Genomic DNA, 24,103 nt, shown 5'->3' on the forward strand with positions numbered 1-24,103 from the left:
CAGTCCAGCAATTTGGAAACAGAGATTACTAAGCTCATTTTCATTCTTTCTTCCCTACAAAAAAGCTCTGCAGGGCACTTTAACCAGCAGTGCAAAACGATGGAGGCAGACACAGAACACAAGTCAGTTTTTGTGGCATTGTCCCCAGTTTCCAGGACTTCTGTGGATAAATAGAAGGCTGACCTTCTATTCTGTCAGTGAAGGCATAACTCTTCCTCCTCCCTGCACAGGGAATGACTCTGGTAGGATTAGGTGGCACAGAAACCTTGGCAGCGTGACACTGTACAGCTCTTCCCACAGGAAATCTGGCTGTAGATAAAAGATTCTGCACAGTTCAGGATTAGCACAACTGTTAAATACAGATGAGATTTTGGCCTTGTGCTTCTCCTACCCTACGAGGTTAATCTTGAAAACAGCTTCAACTCCAGATGGGAGAATGCAGTTAATTCATCTATCCTCATCTGATTTCCCCATGGAACTTTCTCCCTAAATTCAACATTTTTATAATGCCTTACACATCTAGCCTACCACTCTCTGATGCTGTTTTAGGCTGAGGCTTTAACACTTCTCCTGACTAAAGAGCTGCTGCTCTCAGTTGTAGGGCCCAGTAACTGACTCTAATGTTTCTTTGTGTCATTTAATGTAATCCAGTTGAGCAGATTAACTTTTACTTAGCAATGCTTTAGAGTCATGATGCTTGTTGTAAATGCCAGTGATTTCCTTTCCTACTTAAATGAACAGTGTAGCAGAAAGTTTACATGTTAATATTCAGCAAAATGAATACTCCTTCAGGATCAAGTGTGGGGAATGACAGTGTTTCACTTGGAGTGCATCTATAGCTTTTCTTCCTCTTTCCATGCAGCACTTCTCTTTATCCTTTAGTTTCCTTTAACATTACTCAGTATCAAACAAAAAGCATTTATTTGATTGCTTGCAATGCATGATCAAAATGCTTTAGTACAAATGGTTCAATGGTTTAGAATGGTTCAATCAAAAATTTATACTGAGAGCTAGGAATTGCCCCAAATTACTTTGTTCCAGAAACCACAGTCCTCCTACTGTTCATTTAAGTATTAGCAACAGAATTCTTTTTAATGCAGCCATTTAGAGCTTGCTAGTGAATAAAGGGCTCACACAAACTTGCTCAAGATGCACAACACTAAAGAAAAATTCTTACTGTCATCGGCAGTATGGAAATGCACCATGGTCAAAGAATCTGTAGAAAAGCCAATTAAAGTGGTACTGATTAGTACTGTGTTGCAACCTAAATTATTAGAAAAATCCTGTTGACTTTTTGCTCCTTGTCAGACACCTCTGATCCATGTGAGAACCTTGACAAAGGTTTGTGCTTTTTTGGGGATTCTCATGTACAGAACACTGAAAAATGTGCTTTTGGTGCCATAGTGCTGTGTGACTTTAACTAGGACCACCTTCCTGCCATATCTGTTTCAATTCACCACTGCTTAGAGTTATATATATGGTCTCTGAACTAAAATTGCTCTCCTTCCCCTCTGAAGTTTATTCCTCTGACGCATTTTTAGAAAATAATAATTTCTTCTCTTGGCCTTAACTGGCTAGTTAAAAAACAAGTCAAGCTCTCTTGGTTCCACCATTTGTAACACAGGCTTTCCGTGATCATTTATGCCAAAACATTCCACTGTTGTGCTGCCAGTACCTTGGTATTCCTTGTAGATGAGAGCAAGGCATAGGAGCTCACATGAGGTCCTGCCAGTGTCTTGTGCAATGATGCTGATAGCTTGTCACCTTTGTTGGAAACCCCACCTGCTGAGCACAGTCTATTTGCCTATTTCACACCCATGCTGTGTTTTGATGATTCACAGTCATACTGTGAGCCATCCACACACACTTTCTTCCCCTCTGTTATTTCCAAAAATGAGCCTCTATCTTACAAGATGCATCCTTCTTATTAGCTCATAAAAGGCAAACTTTAGATCTCATCCTGAAGACTATTCAGTATTTTCTGTGCAACACTCCAATCCAGTGCTGCAGGCAGGATTACTGTCAAGTGGACCAAATGTGTTATATTTTAGATCTATAAACAAAACAGGCACTGAGTCACTTCCCAGTTGATATTCAGTATGTCACTATACAGCACAGTGAACATGTACTTGTATCACAGTCTCTATTTCAGAGCTCTTATGAACCACTTAGAAATACAAACTTAATTTAAATCTTATGAAAGAAAAAGAAACTGAATCTTGAGAAACACAAAAACAGGAAGTATATGGCATAGCTAGAGCACAGAAATATTGATGTGCAACACTGCCAAGTCTTCAGCACTAGCAGGGGCCAAGCAGCCGGGGCTTCCAGTATGACCTGCAAGCCTGACCTGAGTGCTCATGGAGTGAAACAGGTGATGTAGATCAAAGGTGACACCATACTTTTCACTTGGGACACCTCCCTTTGGCATCTAGAATTTGAGAGGAAAAATACTGATGGGATTCAAACCTTTGCAAAGAAGGGATTGAAACCTTTGCAAAAACAAAGAACTGAGGTAAGATGAAAAGCTACATTTCAGACAGACAAGGAGATGGGAATATATAATACACATTAAGGTCAACAGAGAAGGCTCCCAGTGAGAGCAATGGGTTATGCATGCCTGACAATTTCTTACCACAGTTTTATAGGAATTTAGAATGGGACACTCAGCACTGTGGCTACAACTAACATACATGTGATGCTGTCAGAAAATTACTTTGAAATGTCTCCACAAAATACATCCCCACATAATCCTGTTCCAGCCACCAGGGGAAATGTAGCTGGCCCACATACTGTGCCTTCAATCCTTCCACAGTACACAGTAAAATGAAAACAAATCCCTGGCACACTTCAGTAAGCACAGAGCAGCAGCACCTCTTACATTTTCAAGGACTGCTCTGGTTGTTCTGCACTTGAACTTGGCTATGTTTAAACTGAGTATTCCTGCAAAAATCATGCCATGCAGTAATTTCCACTGATGTTCATAACTCTTTCACTGTGGTCCCTACATTAAACACCTTCTTCTCTCAAGGCAAGCACACAGAAGGACATTTGAGCCACCTACACACTCAGAGGGAGAAACATGTCTCTACAACTCCAGAGGGCCCCTCTGCCATAAAGGTAGGATTGTACCTCTCACACTCTCTCTACAGGATGATCAATGCTCCTAATGGAGGAACTTCCTAAACTCAGACAGAACTATATGCTTACATTTAAAGACCTAAAATACACTTTATTTGGGATTTTTACTGTACAGGTCTACATTTGCTTAAGATACAAGTGTCTGAGCTCTCTCAGGAGAGATGTGACATTCATACCAGCTTTTTCCACAATAACCTAACAACTCAGCAGGTTTGCATAAATCAGAGGCTGGGGTTAAATACTGTTTTCAAACTGAGAGGCTTTCACCACACTGCTCCCACACCCCAACCATCTGTACAGCACTGCTGTGGTCTCCTGCTCAGGCTGGCCTAGCATGAAAACACAAATACAAAAAAAATCAGAGAGCTAGGAGAGTGCACATTATGAAACCTGTCTAATCAACTGGAATTGCTCTTTCTCCTGTCCATTATTTTTGTTTTCATTTAAATACCACCTAAATTCTAACACCAAAAGTTCCATAAGAAAAGAACATGTACTTCAGGTCTCTTTTTTGCCTGAGAGGAGCTTCAGGAACTACTTCTAGTCAGAGGTTTTTGCTGCTTTATTGGAAACATATGATATTTGAAAACAGGTTGGTGGCTCAGACTTGCTAACACTAACCTGCTTAAAATCTCTCCAGGGACACTGTCCTCCCTGTTAAATTGCTGGAAAGGTCCCCAGCAGGGCTGTGGCACCAGCCAGATACCACTCTCCCCAAAATTCTCAGACATGATCAGAGCCTGTTCCCAAACAGAAATCTGTTAAGGGGTGCAAGTGCCTAGGGGCTCTGCAGTATGAATATGGACTGGTTTCAGCCAGCTGGGTTCAGCACACGAGAACAGTACTGGACATACAGATTTCACTGGTAAATATGCACACCTGAAGTCTGAGCTCAAGGACATTAATCTGAGCACTGAGGAGCCATCCCTCTCAAAGGGATCATGCAAAAATGACCCCGTTCTGTTCCAGGAATACTCAGTGTTTGAGCTGTTCATTTTAGTAAGCAGATGTAAGAAAAACATGTTTTATCAATTCTGACTAAAGCTGGCAATCCAGAGCCAGCAAAACAGGTGTGAGTTCCATGAGTTAATGATTCACTGGTTGAATTGTTGATGGACTTCAGCCTTCATGAGTGAGATTGGGAAAACCAGTGCTCAAAGGATCTTAACAAAGAACTGGGAGAGATGAACTCATTCTGATGCTGTCAGAATGAGAGGTAAGTAATATAGAGAAGACTCATAAGGGATTCTGCAAATATGGTCTCCACTGCAACCTACTTAAGGACAGCATGTAAAACGAATGTGAAAAAAAAGAGCAGAGCCTCCTAACAGTGCAGGAAATTTTTAAGTTGTTAATTATAACCAAAATCTGTGAGAAAGTATTAATGAGTTATGAAACTGAAATTAATCTCTTCACAGATATGGAATAATCTTTTTTCTCTTTTATTCTTGAATTGCTCTAGCTTGCTTTACTTATTATGGATTAATTTCTATTAATTGCTAAAAGACAGGTATCATTACACGCTGAGTTCTTAGTGAGACAAATCAGTACTTCGAGGATCAATACTCATTTTACTCAGAGACTATGTGAGAAGCCACAGTAAAAGGGCCATGGAAATTTGTGAACAGGACATGTGAAGCTGCACCACGCATGTCCAGGCAACAGGTACCATAAATTTTAGTTCAAGTCCCAGTAAAAAAATCCAAGGACAAGTTCTACTGCGTAACAAAAAAGAATTACAGCATTTTTATAGCATAAGCAATTACTGCACTGTTCCCTCAATGAAACAAAAAATTGACCCTTCTGCTGTAAATAATTATACTTGTTGCTATAAAGAAGTGACAATTATGGGCATTAATAAAACCCAATCCCTTCTCTACCACAGACATCCTTAAACAACTTTACTGGCTGCCTTACAGGTTGTAAAACTATGATTTGGAAAGAGCTGACCCTACAGCACACAATTCAGGCCTTTATGTTTACAGACCCTTAGAAAGGCTGCTTGTAGGAAGCAAATTAAAGAGTTCCCTTCATGCTCTTTAGATCCTGTAGTCTCAAGTAATTTGAAAGGCTGTATTTTGAGCATGGCATTCCAGAATATTAGTGAGTTAGTAATGCTACTTAAACACATATAGTTATATTATTTCAACATGCCCATTTCTTTATCATAAATATATCTAATATCCAGACGGTTTTATTTGTGAGCTCTTGAAAGGCCAGAGTTCACTTTTCATTTTATTGAGAAGCTTTCCAAATTTGCTGAATAATGTACAGTTCTGATATTTCTCTCCCCAGCTGTGTCTACATGGGATTTGCTTTTTTCTTATTCCTGTGTTATCATGTAATGCCACTGGGAATAGAAGGAAATTACAAAATTACGTTAGCATTACATAATGTGAAAGGTGGGAATTGTGAGAGAACATAGCTAAAAATGCAGGTATTGCAATGTCTTTATTGGCATGTGCTGTTGCCATGTTTTTGCCTGCACAGAACACTGACATCTCTTATTGTACCAATCAGCATTCTCCCATTTCAAAACTCATTTGCTCACATATCCTGAATTTATAATTATACTCATGATGTCTGCCTTCATAATTTATGCACAGTAACTAACTCTTACTATCCAACATGGAAACTCAGACAGAGATATCAGGAACTTTGAGAAGTGGATTTAAGGCCCAGGCTTGTGGCTACAACACACTCACAAGAGCAATGCAAGTGTCTCATGGACTTTTCACAGTAATGGAAAATATCCTGAAACTTTGGTATTCAGAGTGTTTGAAACCCTGCTGCTTCCTGAGTTCCAATGATTTCGAAACAGCCTGCCTGTCTTGCTGTTTTGTGTGGGGGTTTTTTTTATTTCTTGACTGCCAGTGAAACAATTAAATCTGCTGATCTCCTGACCAAGTCAGTAAGTTTTGTACATTTCAAGAATAAAGGTAGGCAGTGGCTTTTCTGGAAGGCTCTCAGATTGGAGAATCCTGAAAAAGCTCTCTCAGGATTCAGATGACCCCATTTCTTCATTTGGAAGCAGATGGACAGTGCTGCATGACTTAAGTTATGTGGCACAAGAGCGCCAATGCCTGCTGCCAGCCTACGAGGAAGGAAGTGGACACAGCGACAGAGCAGAGGCGATGGCCAGACTGGAAGGCTGATCCTCACAGCACCAGTCATGCTGAAGGAAAGAGATGAGGCCCTAAGACAAATCCTCCTGCCCTGTAATGTGTGTGGCAGGCACGGGAAAGCAACTGTGACCTCTGCTACACGTGTAGCATGATGTGCTTCCGCGGGGAACTGCTGCATTACAAATGAGTTTGCGGTTCAAGGTGACCCTCTCAGATTAACTCACTCTATCCTTCTACTGTCAGTGGGGAGGAGTTTGGTGTCCTCTGTCAGTCATTTAAAGACTACTACACTCTGAATGCTGTTGAACTGGCTAAGCCATGCATAGAATTAGGTACTCCTTGAACATGGGCTGACAAAGGTTTCTTAACATCATTTCAACCTCCTGTGAACCATGCTGTTCCTATGCCAGGGCCCATGTGCAGATAACCTTTATTCCAGCTGTGACAATGAACCAAGTATTTACATGATGCCTTTAAAGGTCTGGATAAGCAATAAGAAATGTACATTTTTGTGAAATTTAGGCAATCTCATGTGTCCCTCTGTAGAGGCAGTAGAATGGAGTGCTTATCGCTTTAGATAACATGTAGTTTGAAATATCTACAGTAGTTTCCAACTGTACTGCAAAATACTTATTATCTTATTATGGCCTTTTGAAGTATAATAAATGCTACTTCTTCCAGGTAAAGAGATTTAAAGTATGTTTCAAAATGAAGCACTTCAAGTAGAGATGTTTGCTTTATTTTCCCATTAGAGTTCTTATTTAGGCAATTGGAAGAAGTTGGGCACACAGGTGATAAAGGGCATGCATGGAGAGTACACAGATTGCATTCACTCTAGAACACTTAGCTTTCAACTCACATAATTCAAAGTTTATTTGCTTCCTTCTGCAGGTTTTCTTGAAGATAGTTTTATACTACCTGGCAATTGCTGCAGTTCTCTCTCTCTCACCCTGTCTGGGCTTTGCAGCCCCAGATGCTGCTGGACTGATCCCACATACTTAGAGCCCTTGGAGCAGGAAGTACTTTGGTGTCCCAAATGCCAAGTATAGCATCCACAGGGATTTGCTAGCTGACACATTTGGTCAGCCTGTTCTTTCATTTCAGACTGGAATAGGAAAGTACCACATGTCTGCAGTGTCTGTAAGAGTAGAAAGGTTGGCTGGGCCAACCTTCTACCCCTCTGAAATGGGCCATTAACTGGCCAGAAGAATTTAATGGGGCAAATCCAGCTGAGCCAAACTCTGTAATAATGTAGTATGAAAAACAGATCATGAGGCGAAGAAGAGCCTGTATGGTCTTGCCTTCTTTCTTATCTATTTTGCTCTTTCTTGAGTCTGCTCCTCACAGAGACTTGCTATCACCAGGTAGTTCCAGTATTATCTGAGCCAAAATCTTTGGGATGTTTACTATTAAAGCTTTTTGAGGATGTGGCATAGAATAGCAGGAAGAGGGTGGTATGGGGACAACATTTTGCTGCTTATGTAAACAGATAAAAGAAGTGGAAACACTTAACCTTTATCATGGCAAGACTGAATAGAAATAGGTGCAGCAAAGAGAACTTCATTCGCCTGCTGAAGCTAAAACCTTGCAAGACAACTTTTTCCACAGGAGGTCACAAGAACCTTTTATAAAGCAACGTGACAAAAAATCTTAAGTTCTTTCTACCATAGATGAATGTATAAATAGCACTAAATACACGCAGTAACCAAGCATTGCATCTATCATTCCTGTGTACGAGCCAGATCTTTGCAATAAATTAGCATTCTCTGGTTGAGTATATGGCACTGACCAATTTATACATTTGCAGAAAATTTGACCCCAGTGTCTTCTAAACTTTAGGCTAACTTGCCCTGGAGAAGTAAAATATACAAATGGTATTGCTTTGAAAGAATGAGTCCTCCCTCAACAGATGCTGAAGAGCCTTCATAGAAAATATATTTGCATTTGTATGCTTTTTATGCAAATTCTTCAAAACTTTACAGACTCTTAAATTACAATATCTCAAAAAAGAGAGTATCTGCAATAAGACATATATTACACAATTTTAACAAAGGGATCATCTTAAATTAAACATTTTTTGTTTCATTTAAGTCTTGCAAATTACAATCATTCTAAAAGTCAAAATAGCTTAGCCAGCTGTTAAAGTACATGCATTCATCATTACTGAACGCATTACTGCTTTAAACATATATAATTCCAAAATAATCTCCTTGAAACAAGGACAGCAACAACCATAAAACATGCTGGACCTGAAACAGGAGACAAAGCAAGCAGTATTTACCATATTAAAAATCTGACAAAATACATTTCAATCATGTCCAGTCCTATTCTAAAACAACCTGCAATACAATTTGGCCCTTATGATTATTGTGTACTTAATCATTGTAAACAGAGCTTTCTGAACATTTCTATAAAGTCTGTTTTTGTGAATCAACATGTAAGCAATCAGCATTGCACCTTCTCTCCTTTGATGTTGTGCAGGTTGTGTGCAGCTTCTAAGTGGCATTTAAGAAGACAAAAATAATTTAATCATAGGGAAAAGCTGGACTTCAGAATGACCACAGGTATCAGCTTTGCTGACGTAAATGGCAGAATTTGTGCTCTCTCTTTCCATCTCAGGAATTGAAGAATTTTATGTGTCATGGTTGATGTGTTGATCAATAAAATAACAACAGTCTTTTACACTGAAAGTTTAGAGCAGTTTCAGATATCTGCATTAACCAAGCTGGTAGCTGTAGCAGAATCAATATACATGGCATCTTGCCGAGTGGTGTGGATAAATGAAGTATGACTAAACTTTCAACACCCAGTGAATACAGATTAAGATGATAAAATCCATATGCAGAATTTGTTTTGCAAGCAGTGTGCTTGGGAGTTGAATGTACTATAAAATGTTAGAAGTATTAAGAAATTCTAACTTTCATTTTCATTCTGCTTCACTCAGCACTTACACACTAAGTCTGCAGTCAGCCTTCATTTTACTTTAAGACCTGTTGCAAAGGACCTCAGTAAATTTGCTGCTGTGTGTTCATCTGTCAGTTCTACAGCTTCATGTCACTTTAAATCTCTCCTCCTATTTCCCTAACCACTCATCCACATATTTAGCACACTTTCATCTCCTAATGAGCTCCTTTCTATTGTCAGTGAAGTTTCTGTTATGTCACTTCTGCTACAGGAGCCAATCATCTTTCGTTCACAATGTAGATAAAAAGAATGAAACAATTTCTTTATTAATAGCCTAATACATTCATGTTTAAACAATGACTCCCACTTGTATCATTTTCATCCAGATGCTTGAATTCAGAAGGACGACATTAGAGCTTTGTGAGACAAAGTCAGACAAATATTAAATAATTCTGTTTCTAATCTAACCTGCTAAATCAGTTTCATTAAATGTGCCCAATATTTGCTGCTTTTTCTCTCAGGTGGTTCAGACTTCTGCTACATTTCATTTTCAAAAAAGTGTCTCAATGAAAAACTGGACAGCATTCCCAAAATGCAGACCTATGTACATATAATACATATAGCTAACAGTAAAAATTCCTAATTATATTAATTGCATGAATATTCTGAAGAAACACAAAGACCATTTGTTTTCATTCATGCATGTATGAGCGTACCAGATCTGTATTTCCCAGATGAACAGAAATTACCAAAAACCTCAGCATCAGGATGAAAATATATGATAGCCACTCAGTATAGATGGAAACACTTCCTACAGTAATGAAAGAATTGACAAGGATACACAATTAGCCAAAAGGGAAAACATCCTATAGCTGTGAAGAATCTCTTTCCCATCTTTGTTTTTGTTTATTCAGAGTATTGAGCTCATTACTGGTTCTCATTTAAAATCATCTAACAATTTCTCTGTCTTCCTCACTGAAAATCAGGCATCCTTTATTCTAATTATGAAGAACTTACACAGTACCATGTATCTGGCAGGAAGATGAACATCTGAAAACTGGAAATTCATTAATGGATACTATAAAACACTGAAGAATCCAAGATATTGGTTTTAAAGGTTGCTTGTTTAAATTATTATTTCTGCTATCATGGTCAAATAATGCAAATACTTTATGAATGCTACAGTACATACTGTTTAAATTGGCTAACTTACTAGGAGTTCAGTACTTTAAATCTGTGAAGTAAACAAAAAGACAGAATATTAAAGACAGTAGCTCAGCATAAAAAATGTGATATGCCCTTGAACTTATAACACTGCAGTAAGCAATTACCTTAAAGAAGCCACCCACACAACAGAACTATGGCTTTGTTCCTTATCTTCAAAGAACAAGCCACTTGCATCTGGATCAAATCCTTTAAACAATACATGAACACTCAACATCAAAGCACTTTCATTTTCTTCAGTTATTTAATTTAATTAGAGCTAATACAGACATGAATTTAGACACTGATTGCTGTGTAGAAAATCCCCAGAAAATATGTTCAAGAAGTCAATCAATTTGGGTTTTAATTTCATAAAGAATTTTTCCCCCAGTACCTGACAGGAGCGCCTCTGCTCTGTGCAGGTTTCAGCAAGACTGTCACAGTGCTGTCAGTTTGATTCAAAGGTGTTTCAAGTTCATACGGTGGCATAGAGGGTGCTAGAATAAGAAAAGAAAAGAGCCAAATAAAATCATTATTCCTGTATTTCTTCTTTCAAGAGCTGTATCTTTATTTGAATATGCAATTTTAAAGGCTTCTTCAAATACTTAGACCGTACTACAAGTCTAAGATGCTTTCTGTTACAAGGCAAGTGTGAGACAACTGCTAAATAGCTTCAGGAAAATAAACTCCAACAAATCCCAAATAAAGAAATACCAGCTCACTCTCAGTTTCAAGACAGGAAACAGATACTAGTGGGAGTCAGTTTGCAGAAACTATTGAGAATCCATGACTTGGAAATGAAAAGTTATCTTAAGAACAGCATCTGCAAATGTGCATGCTGAAGTGACTATTGCTTTTGAAACTGAGCCCAGCTTTCTCAGTATGACAGCTGTATCACGATGTACTCTCCTAATTTGTTTTTCCTGGAATTTTAACCAGTGCTATAACTGTCTTGGGTCTATTGTCCACCAAGACAAGAGTTTATCTTAGTCTGAAGCCCCAGTCAGCACTTTTGCAAACTGTCTTCATTAAAGATTTACAGTTGTGATTAAAACAAATGATGCCTCAGTTACTGCCTTCTACTGTTGCTTCTTTCTTCACTGCTATCATCTCCTCACATTTGTATCATTACACTGGAGGGAAGGCTACTCAGTTAATTGGTTATTTGACAGGCTGCCCTATCTTTATTGTTCATTTGTTAATGGTGAGGCACAATTAACAGATTTAAAGGCTAGAGAAGCAAAAAGTGGTCATTCCAATGGTCTCTTCTGACTGCAGGAATAATGCGGGGCAATTAACTTCCTTAAACTAATTCTCACTTGAAAGGCAAAACATGTTCAGTGGGGAAGAAGACTTTTTCCTTAGAAGATTCTTCCAAAGATTAATTTAGTTCTTCTCAATTTATTCAGTTTCTTCTTATTGGATACTTTGTGTGTACCATAGCAAAAGAGTGTATGATGTTCCACATATAGATAGTATCAACCTCTAGGAAATTATTTTCCAGCGTATTTTCCAATAATTTACATTTTTCCAGTACTATCTGCATCTACTTGAAAAGAAAATTAATTTCTCTTTCTTTATCCACAGTGCCATACAAATCCAAGTAAGGAGTGTGTTAAGAATTGCTCTGTACTCCACAATCCCTCAGACTGCTGTGAAAACATTGAAATCTTCATTGCTTTGGATGGGTTTACACCAGCTTTGAAATGTTTCACAAATAAAAAAAAAAATAGTCTTCAAAAACCTCCTTGTATGCTGAGAAGGTTTTATTCTGTTTACAATTCTTGACATAAGGCACAAACATTAAGATTAGTCATTTGAAGTAATTTGGGTACCACTTAAGTCATACTATCAAACACTACTTTAGAAGTTCAGCCACACTCTGCAATTTTGAATATCCACAACTTGTTCATATCATGTCCCATCCTGAAACAAGAACATCCTGAAAACAAGAAAGGACAGGAATTGCGTCTCCAAAAGCTGTATAAACTCTGAACATTTTTTGACTACTCTGTCACTTGTCTTTTTTCTACTGCCCACATCTTAGCAAGTCTTTTGATTTTCCCTATTTATGAGTCCTAAGTCCCTACTTGCTCTCTTTACTAATTTTAGTGTCCGTAAAAAGAGCAAGACTGTCTTCCTGTCCCAGAATGAGTTGTGGTTCTCCCAGTCAAAACCTTTAGTCTTGGCTACTTTTTTTCTTCTCCATTTATGCTTGTCTACTTTAGACAAGGGTAAATGGAGAAGAAAGACACTGCTTACATGTAAATAAGGAACTTATTAATAAACAGAGAAAACAGGAAATATTCAAATATTCATGTAATAGTAAAATAAAACACAGTAACTATTTCCAGTACATAAGAGTACTATTCAAAACACTTGACAGGAGATTTAGATGTTTTTATTCCGAAGAAAACTCAGTCCAGAATGAGACAGAGTAAAATGCAAAAGTTGGTCAAATTGCACCTAATATGTTCTAAAAAACAGTGAAACCTTTAATCCAGAAATGCTCAGAAGTTCTGTTTCACATTTGTCCAAAATGGAAATCACTGGCCACATGAAAGTGCCTCAAAGCTTTCCAGTGAGACAATGAGATCACAGCCAATTCACTGCAAAAAGGGTTCCATATTCAACAGCTATAAGGCTAGTCAGGACTTTTTAATTTTATTAAAAACTACACACATTTTATTTCTATTTTAAATGCAGAGATTGGTTTAAATTACTTATCGACAAGATATAAACACTTCTTGTTAGTACAGTAACTGAGGAAGCTATGAGAGAGTGGGGTACAGACAAGACAGTTTGCAGAACCTCACCACATGCAGATTTGGATGTCTGCCTCACCCTCAAGCACTCCTGCAATGCCTGTTACCACTAGTGAATTTCTTTTGATGATGTATCATTTCAGAAAACAAATTTAAGCTCTAGCACTATTCCCAAATGTCCAGATTCTCATCCATACTCAGTAGTCTCCATTCCTCATTCTAATAAGGGGTGTTCTCATCATCCAAACTCATAAAGAACTCATTTCTGCTGTGTCAGAAATTGATTTTTGACAGAGAAAATTTCTGCTTGGTATAGGAAAGGGGATGGAAAACAAACTCCATCTTTACTGATCAATGTTGCTTTCATGTTCCATAGAGTTAATTGTCTAACTTGAAAATTAACAACGTTTTTGTTTCTCTACAAACAGCTGCATTGGCAGTAATTTCCACCTAGCATTAACTGTCCTCTCCTGTAATAAGATGGGAGAAATCATTCTATTTCTGATAAAAACGTGTCAATTTTTTCATTCCAGTGAGGACAGAAAATGAAGGATGGGGGAGAAGTACACAGAAATGATAGTAAAATAAAAAGAAGATTTTGTACCCAAATGCTTTCTGGAAATCCCAGTTGACCACAAATAAGTAAGGCAGTTTTCTATAAATATTATCAAGGGGCCAGTTTATTACTGAACTGCCAGTTTAATTCTGAAGCAGACCATAGAGATGTGCAGAATAAAGGGATTTCAACCGTAACTTTGCAAAATATTTTGTCATGAATTACATAAGCATTTTGGAGGATGCAATAATATTCCCTCAATGAAACATTCCTCTGCCTCAAGGGAGGGCTTGAAATATTGGTCAAGGATCTGCAGAAGTGACAGAGTCATGCTGCTGTTTATCTGAAAACCACCAGTCCTGATGTTCTTGTCTAATACAGTTTCGTATCCACTTCAGTCCCCATGCCTGTTAGAACACAGGCAGCCTGGCAACTAACTACGGATTCTAAGTGAGCTCTAGATGTACAGCATCTCTGCCCTACCCTCGACTGTTCATGGCTCATTAAAGAGATTTTCCAGCACTGTTACTGTTCTAATTTAGAATCATGTCAAGGCTGACTAAGCTCTGAATGAAACCCTCATCTTCAGGCCCAAAAAACCCCATGCTAAATGTTGCGACTGCAGCTGGCACTGGCTGCAAACATAATTCACAGGGGTTTCTTGAGTGATATGTTACAGTTGAGAACAGGAATTTCAATAGCTAATATTTAAGTACTTGGAAGTTCTTCAGGCATGGTAATACATGTCACTTTGACATCTTCAGGGATGAACCTGTTCTGCCTTTTTTATTTTGCTGCTTGTTAAATTCTAAAGAAGTAAACAACGAAAGAATTACCCAACTCATTATCATAAGGAAATAATATTCTTTGATGAAGTACCTGATATTTTAGTCGTGAACTGATTTGTTATTGGCGGTCCAAAGCCTTTAGCTGTGCTGGCTCTGATGGTGAAAGAGTAGGTAGTGCCAGGATACAGTCCGAAAAACAGATAGTGTGTTTCATTTCCTAGCTTTGAGACGCGCCCGCTTTGATTGGATAAATCTATTTCTGGGTCAAAGGAACTGACTGCCTTGTAGGTGATCTGCAAAAGAATAAGAAAGTTATAAACTGCCTTGAGCAGATGGACTGAGATTGCATCTTTATCCAGTAAACCCTTCTGATGTATGCGCTGTCAGACATTTTATGATAAGCTATCTTACTCTCTTATACTCTTCAAATCCTGAATCCCAGGAAGGGGCACAGGAACTGAGTCGTAACTTGTATGAGTTATTACTTTTAGAGATACAGAGACTTAGAGGCAGCTAGATTACAACTCTAAAGGATGGGTTCAGGCTTATGTTAATTCCTTCAAGATGCTGCCTTTAACACAGTCACATTTTGAATTCGTCTTATTGTTGGTTTTGATCAGCACCAGTAAAAAAACCAAAACAAACAGGTAAAAACTGAGAAGTGACCAAGAGGGTCTGCAGCCCCCCATTTCCAGCTGACTTTACTATAATTACACTTTGCCCTGAATGAGGTTATCTGTAAAAGATGATAAGGGCAGCTTCAGGCAAATTTTTCAGAAATTGGGTAAAGCTTCTATTTTAATCTGAAGCTTAGCTATTACAATTGCTAATTTGGATTTTTTCAGGTTATTATATTGTACCTAGGTCAGATTCTCATTTGGAGGGAAGAAAAGATAAGTGTTAAGTAATATATGCAACGTATATTGTATCCTCAGTTCCTTCTTTGATTCAAACAGTATTTTTAGTTTTCATTAGAAATGTTAATATAAGTTCACAGTAAAACTTGATCCAGACTTCTTCTATTATTACTGATTTCTATGCACTGTAATGAGAATTTAAAAATATGAAAGCCATTTAAAAATATGAAAGCTATTAAAAAAATTGAAAAATAAAAATTATTCACCCCTCCTTATTGCTTTTAAAGTTTCATTTTCCTGCGAGTAATTCCAAAACCCTTATTATATAAAGTGATAATTAACATTCTTTTTGCCAAACTTATTCAATATAATTTTAATTAAGAGGACCCATAATACAGTACATAGACACATCCAAGGGTCGATGTTACACACCTTAAACACTTGAGATTTCCTAAAACCTCTGACCTAATGAAAATTGATTTTTAAATGAGTCATCTAATATACCATCAATGAAGTGCTGAAAATTAGTAATAAAAACTTTCATAGTATTCAGATAAACCATGACCTTATTACAGTAGATACAGGCATATCCTCTACAAATCCTCAACCATAAACTGAACTCAAATTACCTTAAAAAGCACCCAACTAACCCTTCTAATTTTATCACATGACAGAAGATTAAACCACCAACTGTCTGAACTTTTATCAGTAAAGAAATTAAGGTAACATACTGCTCACATGAATCTCCCTATCTCAATACAGCTGATGGAGTCATGTGTGTGTACACACTTCAGGATGAACTGCCTGGATACAGTGGGTGTACTCCTCAGCAGTGGAATTAGGCATGCAGGCATGCTCCTAAGTAGAAACCAGATCCACCATGGAGTGTTTCTATGCACATAAATCTAGCAACAGTAACGACATTAACACTTAATTAAAACATTCTGATCCTTGAACACAGGCAACTGTCATGGTAGCTAGAGAGTCGTTAGCTTTACAAAAAAATCAATTCATACTTTTTCATAACATTTTATCCTCTTACAATAATGTAGTTTTCAAAACAGTATCAATAGGTTACCATTCAATTTAACTTTTCTTTTATACTGTATTTAGGTGGGGTTTTTTAAACAAAGCATTTCAATACCAATTTTGTAATAAGGTCAGGTAAGAAGCTTAACAGTGATTATTGTCTGACAGCTTAATCTGTGCAGTCTTTTGTCAATTTTTCTAAGAGGTATTCAGGCAGAGCTTCCACATGAGAAAAAGAAGTGATTTTTAGACATCTAACAACATACAATTTTGTTGAATTTGCATTTTAAAAAAGCTAGATTTTTAAAAATTATGCCTGCTTGTTTTTATTACAATAGGCTTCCTATAATGAGGCTTATCTAAATGTGACATTGACTGTAACCACTGTCTTATGTCTCTAAATTTTTGAGGAACTTGATAAGATCTGTCTTTCAATCTTTTGAATATTTGATCTAGAGTACTAGATAGAATGCTATGTCATGGTTCTAGATACCATGACAGCAGGTTTCTTAAAGTCGGTAACTCAAGGACATGCTGGGTCCTGCGTAATTCACTCCTCCTACATTGTATTTTGTTTTAAATGGCTACTGTTTTAAAAATGAAGTTAATTTTATATAAACTGTAAAAACACATTAATTTTTTATGATTATGCATTTTGAAGAATCAAAACTGTACATAAAATATGGCAAATTTCTAGATACCTCATACAAAGTAATCACACCGTATGTTTGCGCTGGCTCCCTCCACTGAAGAAAAATCTTCTCTTCAAAGGTACTCCCTTGAATGGATTCAAGCGGCACAGCACTTGGGACTAACAGATTAAAAAAAAAGAAGTGGTTTTAAGAAAAATCTCAGAAGGACATGCTCTGTTTAAATATTTGTACTGCTGAAACATAAAAACCATCCCACCATAATTTCCCCAAAGACTGAAGCAAAGGCCAGGGTAGCTCAGGAGAAGAACGATTTATTTAACAGCACAGTGCCATTATGTGTCACCTTCCGTGTAAGAACAAATTAGTGTAACACTGTTGATAAGTAGGTAAACATTTCCTGTAAACCCCTACTGATAATTAAAAAATAGGACAAATCAACTGTTTATAAGGTAAAATACACAGGAAAACACAAGTAAACAAGTAAAATCTACTTGTGATACCTACTTATCAACAGTGTTACTTCCCAAAGTAGAAAATATATTAAACATTCATATATGAAAATGGACAAGCATTGAATAAAAGGTATAGTTTCAGAGAAAAGTTAGACAGGAAGGATGAGACACATATTGCATTGAACAGCAATGCTCACTGACAGTAGGCCTGAAAACCTACAAGAGAATGGACATAAGAAAAGTATGAAATAGTCAGTAAAAAGTACATGAAAAGTAAAAATCTGACATAATTAATTTTTGGTAAAGTCTCTTAATGTGGGAGAAAAGACCTGTGAAGAGTCAGGGATGTCAGAAGGTTCTGATGAAAGGTGTGCAAACTACTCTCAGGTATCTACTTCTGTTTCCCATTTGTTCTGCAATTGTTGCCTAATCCCCAAGGCAATGCAATTTTTAGAGGAGATGTGTAAACAGCAAGTAGATGTATATCTGTGATTTTATTTTTTAACAACACTGGTAAAGTGATGCAAAAAAGAAAACACTCCCGAGAAATGCACACAGGACTGCTGTGAAGCAGCAGGCATTATGGCCTTAGCACTTCGGCACAAACTCCATGTGAAAATCCAATAGAAAGACTCACATAACCTTTCTACTGGCCACAGAAAGCAGGTAGAAGCCACTTGCTTCAGTGAAATAATTTCTCAGACCCCTTCCTGAGATTTACTCAAATGGTTAAGGAATAGAAGAATCTGCAAGCAACACATTTCGTGACTCCTTCCTGTTGACACTTCTGGTACTTCTGGAATTTAAGGACTTCCTCTATATCTCTGCTACAGAACTTCCTACTGTTCCATGCTGCTGCTGTGGGAGTTGACAAGGTTTAAGGCTTTTTGATCACCTGTCCACAGCTCTCCAGAGAGCTCCTTGCTCTACCAAGTGGAAGCTCCAAGGACAAGTTCTGAACTGGCTTACCAGTCCTGTGTGCACCAGTACAATGACACCTTTAGGGCAACCTTAATTCTGGGCACTAAACCTTGTTTCCAAGTAGGAGAACTGGCAGAACTCATTGGGAATAATGAGATTAATGATTTATGTGTAAAGGAAGAGGAATTAAATATAGTGTAAATAAGCTGGAAGTAGAGCAAAGCACTACTTTGTGAGATACATTTTGAGCACTACTAATTTGAGATAACCTCTCAAATTATCTGAAGGTCATAAACCCTGAGCAGCTGTGCCATACAGGGTGAGTTCAAACACTGGCAGAGGTCACCTAGAGACGTACTCAAACTCAACTGTACAAGGCCTTGAGCAATCTGCTATCACCTGATCTTCTGTAAGCAGAAGGTTGGACTAAATGAGCTCTGGAAGTCCCTTGCAAACCAAGAAGATCATGTGATTCGGAAAATTATGATGAATTTTGGGGTCAGAATGTTGTTTAAGTTTCAGACTTAGATACCTTGCTGAATGTGTACAGTACACTAAAAAAATGTTATTTTTTTCAAAGTGTTCTCTCAGAGAGTGACACTGGTTTTTAACAGGTCCTGAAATAGCATGAAGTTCCAGAGGGACAGGAACAAGAAACTTTAAATAAAACACATAAACATCCCAGACAACATTAAGCTCTTTAGTGTTGTCATCCTACAATTGAACCGAAATAAATTTAGACCATGACAGCACAATTAATTCTAATTCAACATTTCTTTTGTTAGCTATGCTTTGCTAAAAATGTTGCATTAGTAACCATACATTCCTAAATTGTTTAATTTATTCCCTCATATATTTTGATTAGAAATTAGTACTACATAAAACCAATACAGCATGTTTTAAATAATTTAATAGGCTTAAATGACCGACTTCAAGTATTTATTATAAAAGGAGCTCATCACTGCTGAAGTTTTTACTAGCAATATTTCCATCATGTTTTAAGGAAGTCTATCATTGATCTAGAAGAAAATACAAATCCATTCCTGTTCAGATTTCAGACCATAAAATCGGAAGGTAGAGAGATCTGTGATAAAAAGCAATGCCAAGTCATTTGACAAGGTTCCTTTGAACTGTATGCATTTAAAAGAACCAAAACCAAGGTCAAAAAAACTAAGGTACATTTTTAAGGGGCTATATATCAGCACAGAGTATTCTGGTAAGTGAAACTGATTCCTGGTGCATGACCAATTTAACAAGTAAGTCACATTTTGGAATTGTAGCTAACAGAGCTGCTCTGCATGTGTAATGAAAATAATATCACAGAAGTCTTGGGAGGAGGGTATAACCTTTTCATGCAACATTATTATTGCAGAGACACATTACCCAATTCTGCTTTCTGCCTCAATAAAGGTATGAGCTAATTACATCATTTATTATTTAATATCTTTATTAATAATCAAAATAGATTTTTTTAAAGACATCTGAAAAACCAATGGGAGTTCAAAATTACTAAAAGGGAGGGAATATCTGTGTATTTCAATGCCTGTATATGGAATGTATTGTCTGAATTACCAACTAACAGTGTCTAGTGGTTAGAAAGCCAAAGACAGAGAAACTGGAACTGCAAATCAAGAACAAACGTTTAATGCAGAGCACATCATTCAGCAGAGGAGCTTCCATGAGAATACTGCTGACAATCACCTAGAATTTCTTCAAACCGATACTGGAACTTTAGAGAGGCAGAATATAGTTCAAGCAGAAGCTACAAATCGAAGGATGAAATGATTAAACTATCGTGGGATGTTACAGGTTATGTGAAAGATCACTCTAATAATGGAGCTTTACTCTTCTAAAATTTGTGAGGTTGGTGGAAAGTCTGTTACAAATTTTAGTGAAAGAAGAACATGCACTCACACAGAAAATTTATACTATCAGGTCATGGACCATGTAAATGTAAATACGAGCACTCACCATCTTCATCAGTTTGCACTACAAGTTCTTGGCTTTCTTTCCGTCCTTCAGGATTCATCAACACTAATTTGATGCTGACATTTGTGTATGGTGATAGGTTGGTAATTGTGTGCTGGGGATGGGAGCTCTCTGTATCCCAGCTGACCTCCTCTCTCACTTGCTCCTGTCCTCCAGCCTGGTAGCGGTAATGGACTGTGAGGTTGTAGCGATGGCAGCGTGTGACATTATATCCAAAGGGCTCCCAGCAAATCGTGATCTGCCTAGATTTGATCTCCACAACCTCCAGTCTTCGGGGCCCACGCATGGGATCTGCAAAATTACCAACACAGTTCTGCTGTGATTACATATTCATATTAGAATAGTGACGTGAGAAGTAAGTCATACAGTTCTACAAGTATGCCAGGTGAGCAGAAACAGAAATCCATGGCTGTATAGAATCACAGTATAATACAAGTACAGTCTCTGAAAAAGCAAGGTAGAATGGAGAAAAGAGTGAGAAGTGTCTGCTGAAAAATGAAGAGCAAATAAAACACTAAAAAGTTCTTATGATTCAACTCAAATTGCATGACACAGCTGAAATGACACTTTTTTACCTGCTTGCAAAAGTAAGCATATCCAATTTCTTTTGCACAAGTTATTTGGATTAACACTTATAGAGCAAAAACCTGCACAAAACAAGTATCTAGAAAGAAAAGGTAATTTCAGAGTAAACTTGCAAATACTATGTTGATTTTCTTGCAGGACTGTTTATACAAAGGCTTGATGGTTCTTCAACTATTTCTTATTCATTGTTTTAAGTTAGACTGAATGCAATTACTCAATCTCTATTTGTCCAGGACAATAAGTTAATATTCCAATTTCTTTAAAGTAGACCATAGAGGTTTTTTTCCCACAAAAACATTAGCTGTTAATAGTGCAAATACCTCAGTTTTTTATAGTGGTTTAGCAAAGATACAAAAGAAACAAAATATTCTCCTGCATCTGTGCTTTTCTAGAGATCTCCCAGCTGGAAATGAGCTCTCAATCAAAACTACAAAAATATATACACGAGCACCAAAGATTGTGGTTGATACATTTTCTTTAATCCTACTGGTCACAGCAACTGAGATGGAAAAGTGAATTAAAATTTCCACCATATTACAGCAGAACCACTGAGCTGATACCCCCCATATTTTCAAAACACTGTCATTAACAGAGCTATTATACATATTTAGCAATAATCTGGGTTTTTTTCATATTTGAGTCTTCAAAAAGATTAAAGACAATGTCAAGTTTTATCCACTGCTTCACTAGTTAAACACTTAGAAGACTTTTAATGAGTTAGAAGACTCTTATACGTAAACAAATTAATATGCATCTTCCTCCTTTTATGTTTATTAATCAACATGTCTTCACTAGGAATGTTCTAAACAATTTACACAGGATTTCATCTTTTTACTTTTTAACATAATCCCTGCATGCTTGAAATATTTGTTCAAAGATGCTATTCATCTTAACTCCTTGAAGAAAAGGTGTTAAGAAATTGCTTGTTCTAACATCTACAAAGCAGGTTATTTTTTCCCCTTTTAAATCATCCAGCTGCTTTTTAATTTTTTAAAATTAATTTTCACCATCAAACAGTGTTGATAATCAGTACAGAATATTTGGCAATTGGTGAAAAAATGGAAAAACAAACCAAATTCTAATCCTGGTCTCCTTTCTAGCGACTTGACTGAGAGGTAAAAATGTCCCCACTAAGGATAAATCTCTATTGAGCCATTTATCTGCTTCCATGCTCAGGCATCCCAGCTAAGAATTCTGGCATCTGGGGGCTTTGCCACATTTCTATTGCTACAACCATTAAAATTAATCTGAAGCAAACCAAAAGGACTGGCATATGGACTTGATGACTTCCTAAACATTTATTTCTGAGTAGCTCAGATATAAACTTCATGGAAAATGAGTTTTCCTGTTATGTTTTTTAATTTCATTCCAGCTTCTAGGAATTTCTTGGTTTAGCTGAGATGATGAATAGCAAAGGACATTTGAGAGGTATCGTGTAACTGTAATTGTATCTGAATCAGCTAAATAGAAATAAAAAACCAACAAAATTGAGGTGACCCTGACATACAGCATTAAACAATTGAACAAAGCTCCTGGCTGCAACAAAATGGAACAGCCTGCTTCGTTCCACAGTGGGCACATCAGAAAATTCACAGGGGAGCTGAGAAATCATTTTACTAGAGACATAAACCTAATTCATAGCATTTTAGAAGAGAAATTGAGTGGCTGTACAAAATACCTGGATCAAAACGCATCCAAGATTTCTGCCCAGGAGGAAGGTATTTTTATGTCATGTTACCTTAATAAAAGGTACAAGTTAGTCCTCCAGTTAAGTCTATGAGAATGACAGATACATTTTCACCTCCAACAAAAGAGACAAGGGAAAAAAGAGTTCAGATTTTAAAAGATAGAGACAATACAGCTTCCCTTGATATTCACAGGACAAAGCTCATCAGACAAGCCCAATATCCTGGTTGCTTTGGCTCCTCACTTGATTCTGTAACCCCTTAGCATCAGACAGGTACACAGCTCATATATATTTTTTCCCAGCATTCATTCAGAGATTACACAACTAACAGGGCCCTAATGAACCCAGTCATTAATGAGTGCTTTAACAGCCCTACTTTTAACTAACAGAAAAAAAAAAAGCTAAGGTGACAAAAGAATTTTGGAATTAAAAAAGCCATGTGGCTCAAAAGAGCCCTGAAAAATAGCAGTTAGTGCAACAAAAGCTAGAAAACTAAGTTTCCATTTGATCAATTCAGCAACTAAATTGAATTTCACTGGTGGTACCACTGTATATGACAGAGGAAATATTTCACAGAATAAAATCACAGAATCATCAAGGCTGTAAGAGATCTTTAACATCATGAAGTCCACCTGTCAATACAGCACTGTCACTGTAAGCCCTAAACCACCTCACCCAATGCTAGATCCAGATTCCTCTGAAGCACCTCTAAGGATTGTCACTCCCAAGACCTCCCTTATTCTGATGCCAAACCACCCTAACTGTGAAAAAAAATCTGATTGACTATCTATCTATCTATCTATCTATCTATCTATCTATCTATCTATCTATCTATCTATCTATCTATCTATCTATCTATCTATCTATCTATCTATCTATCTATCTTTAATGTAATATGGGTCTGAGAGCACAGTACATCACTTCCATCACTTCTGATATACTGGAAGGTATATGCTCTTCATCAGGAAGGACACAGGATACTTGGGGAAAGGAAACTGCTAAGCTGCACTAAAAGAATGACAGCTAATGACTGTGATTTAAAAAGGAAAGCTGAATTAATTACTAGGGCATGATGACTTCATTTGGTTCATTTTATTTTCTGAAGGATTTATCACTTTCCTAACCTTGGTGAAATTGGTGAGTTCCCAACTGTAAGTGCAGAAGCAAACATCCTTCTGAGATGCTGCTGTTGTGCTCGGGAGACTTGCACTAACTATCCCTGTGAAGTGGAAGGCTGTCATCCCAGCAATGGTCTGTTGTTGTTACCTTGTACAATAGCTACAAAAAGAAGTGTCATTTCACAGTGCTGCTGACCACAGCTGAAATCACACATTTTAGAGCAGAAGAATAAGGAGCTCAACAACCACACCAACTGTATTATATACAACATATGTACTTCAAACCATGAGTGCTATTTGCTAAGGCTTTGCCTCCTCCTTACTTGGCAA

The 24,103-nt window shown here is 37.3% G+C and overlaps 1 protein-coding gene across 6 annotated transcripts in view; it reads right to left on the reverse strand.

Annotated features, from left to right (window-relative positions):
- Positions 1-24,103, reverse strand: part of PTPRM (protein tyrosine phosphatase receptor type M) — a 443,671-nt gene that overhangs the window by 193,414 nt on the left and 226,154 nt on the right. For all 6 annotated transcript variants that reach the window (XM_050971530.1, XM_050971533.1, XM_050971531.1 and 3 more), the window contains exons 8-11: positions 20,366-20,674; positions 17,070-17,179; positions 14,574-14,775; positions 10,768-10,870 (exon numbers count right to left, since the gene is read on the reverse strand). In XM_050971530.1, coding sequence (XP_050827487.1) covers positions 10,768-10,870; positions 14,574-14,775; positions 17,070-17,179; positions 20,366-20,674 — 724 coding nt within the window. The remainder of the gene's footprint in view (positions 1-10,767; positions 10,871-14,573; positions 14,776-17,069; positions 17,180-20,365; positions 20,675-24,103) is intronic.

This window comes from Serinus canaria, chromosome 2 (genome assembly GCF_022539315.1).
Source record: "Serinus canaria isolate serCan28SL12 chromosome 2, serCan2020, whole genome shotgun sequence".
Lineage (NCBI taxonomy): Eukaryota > Metazoa > Chordata > Aves > Passeriformes > Fringillidae > Serinus > Serinus canaria.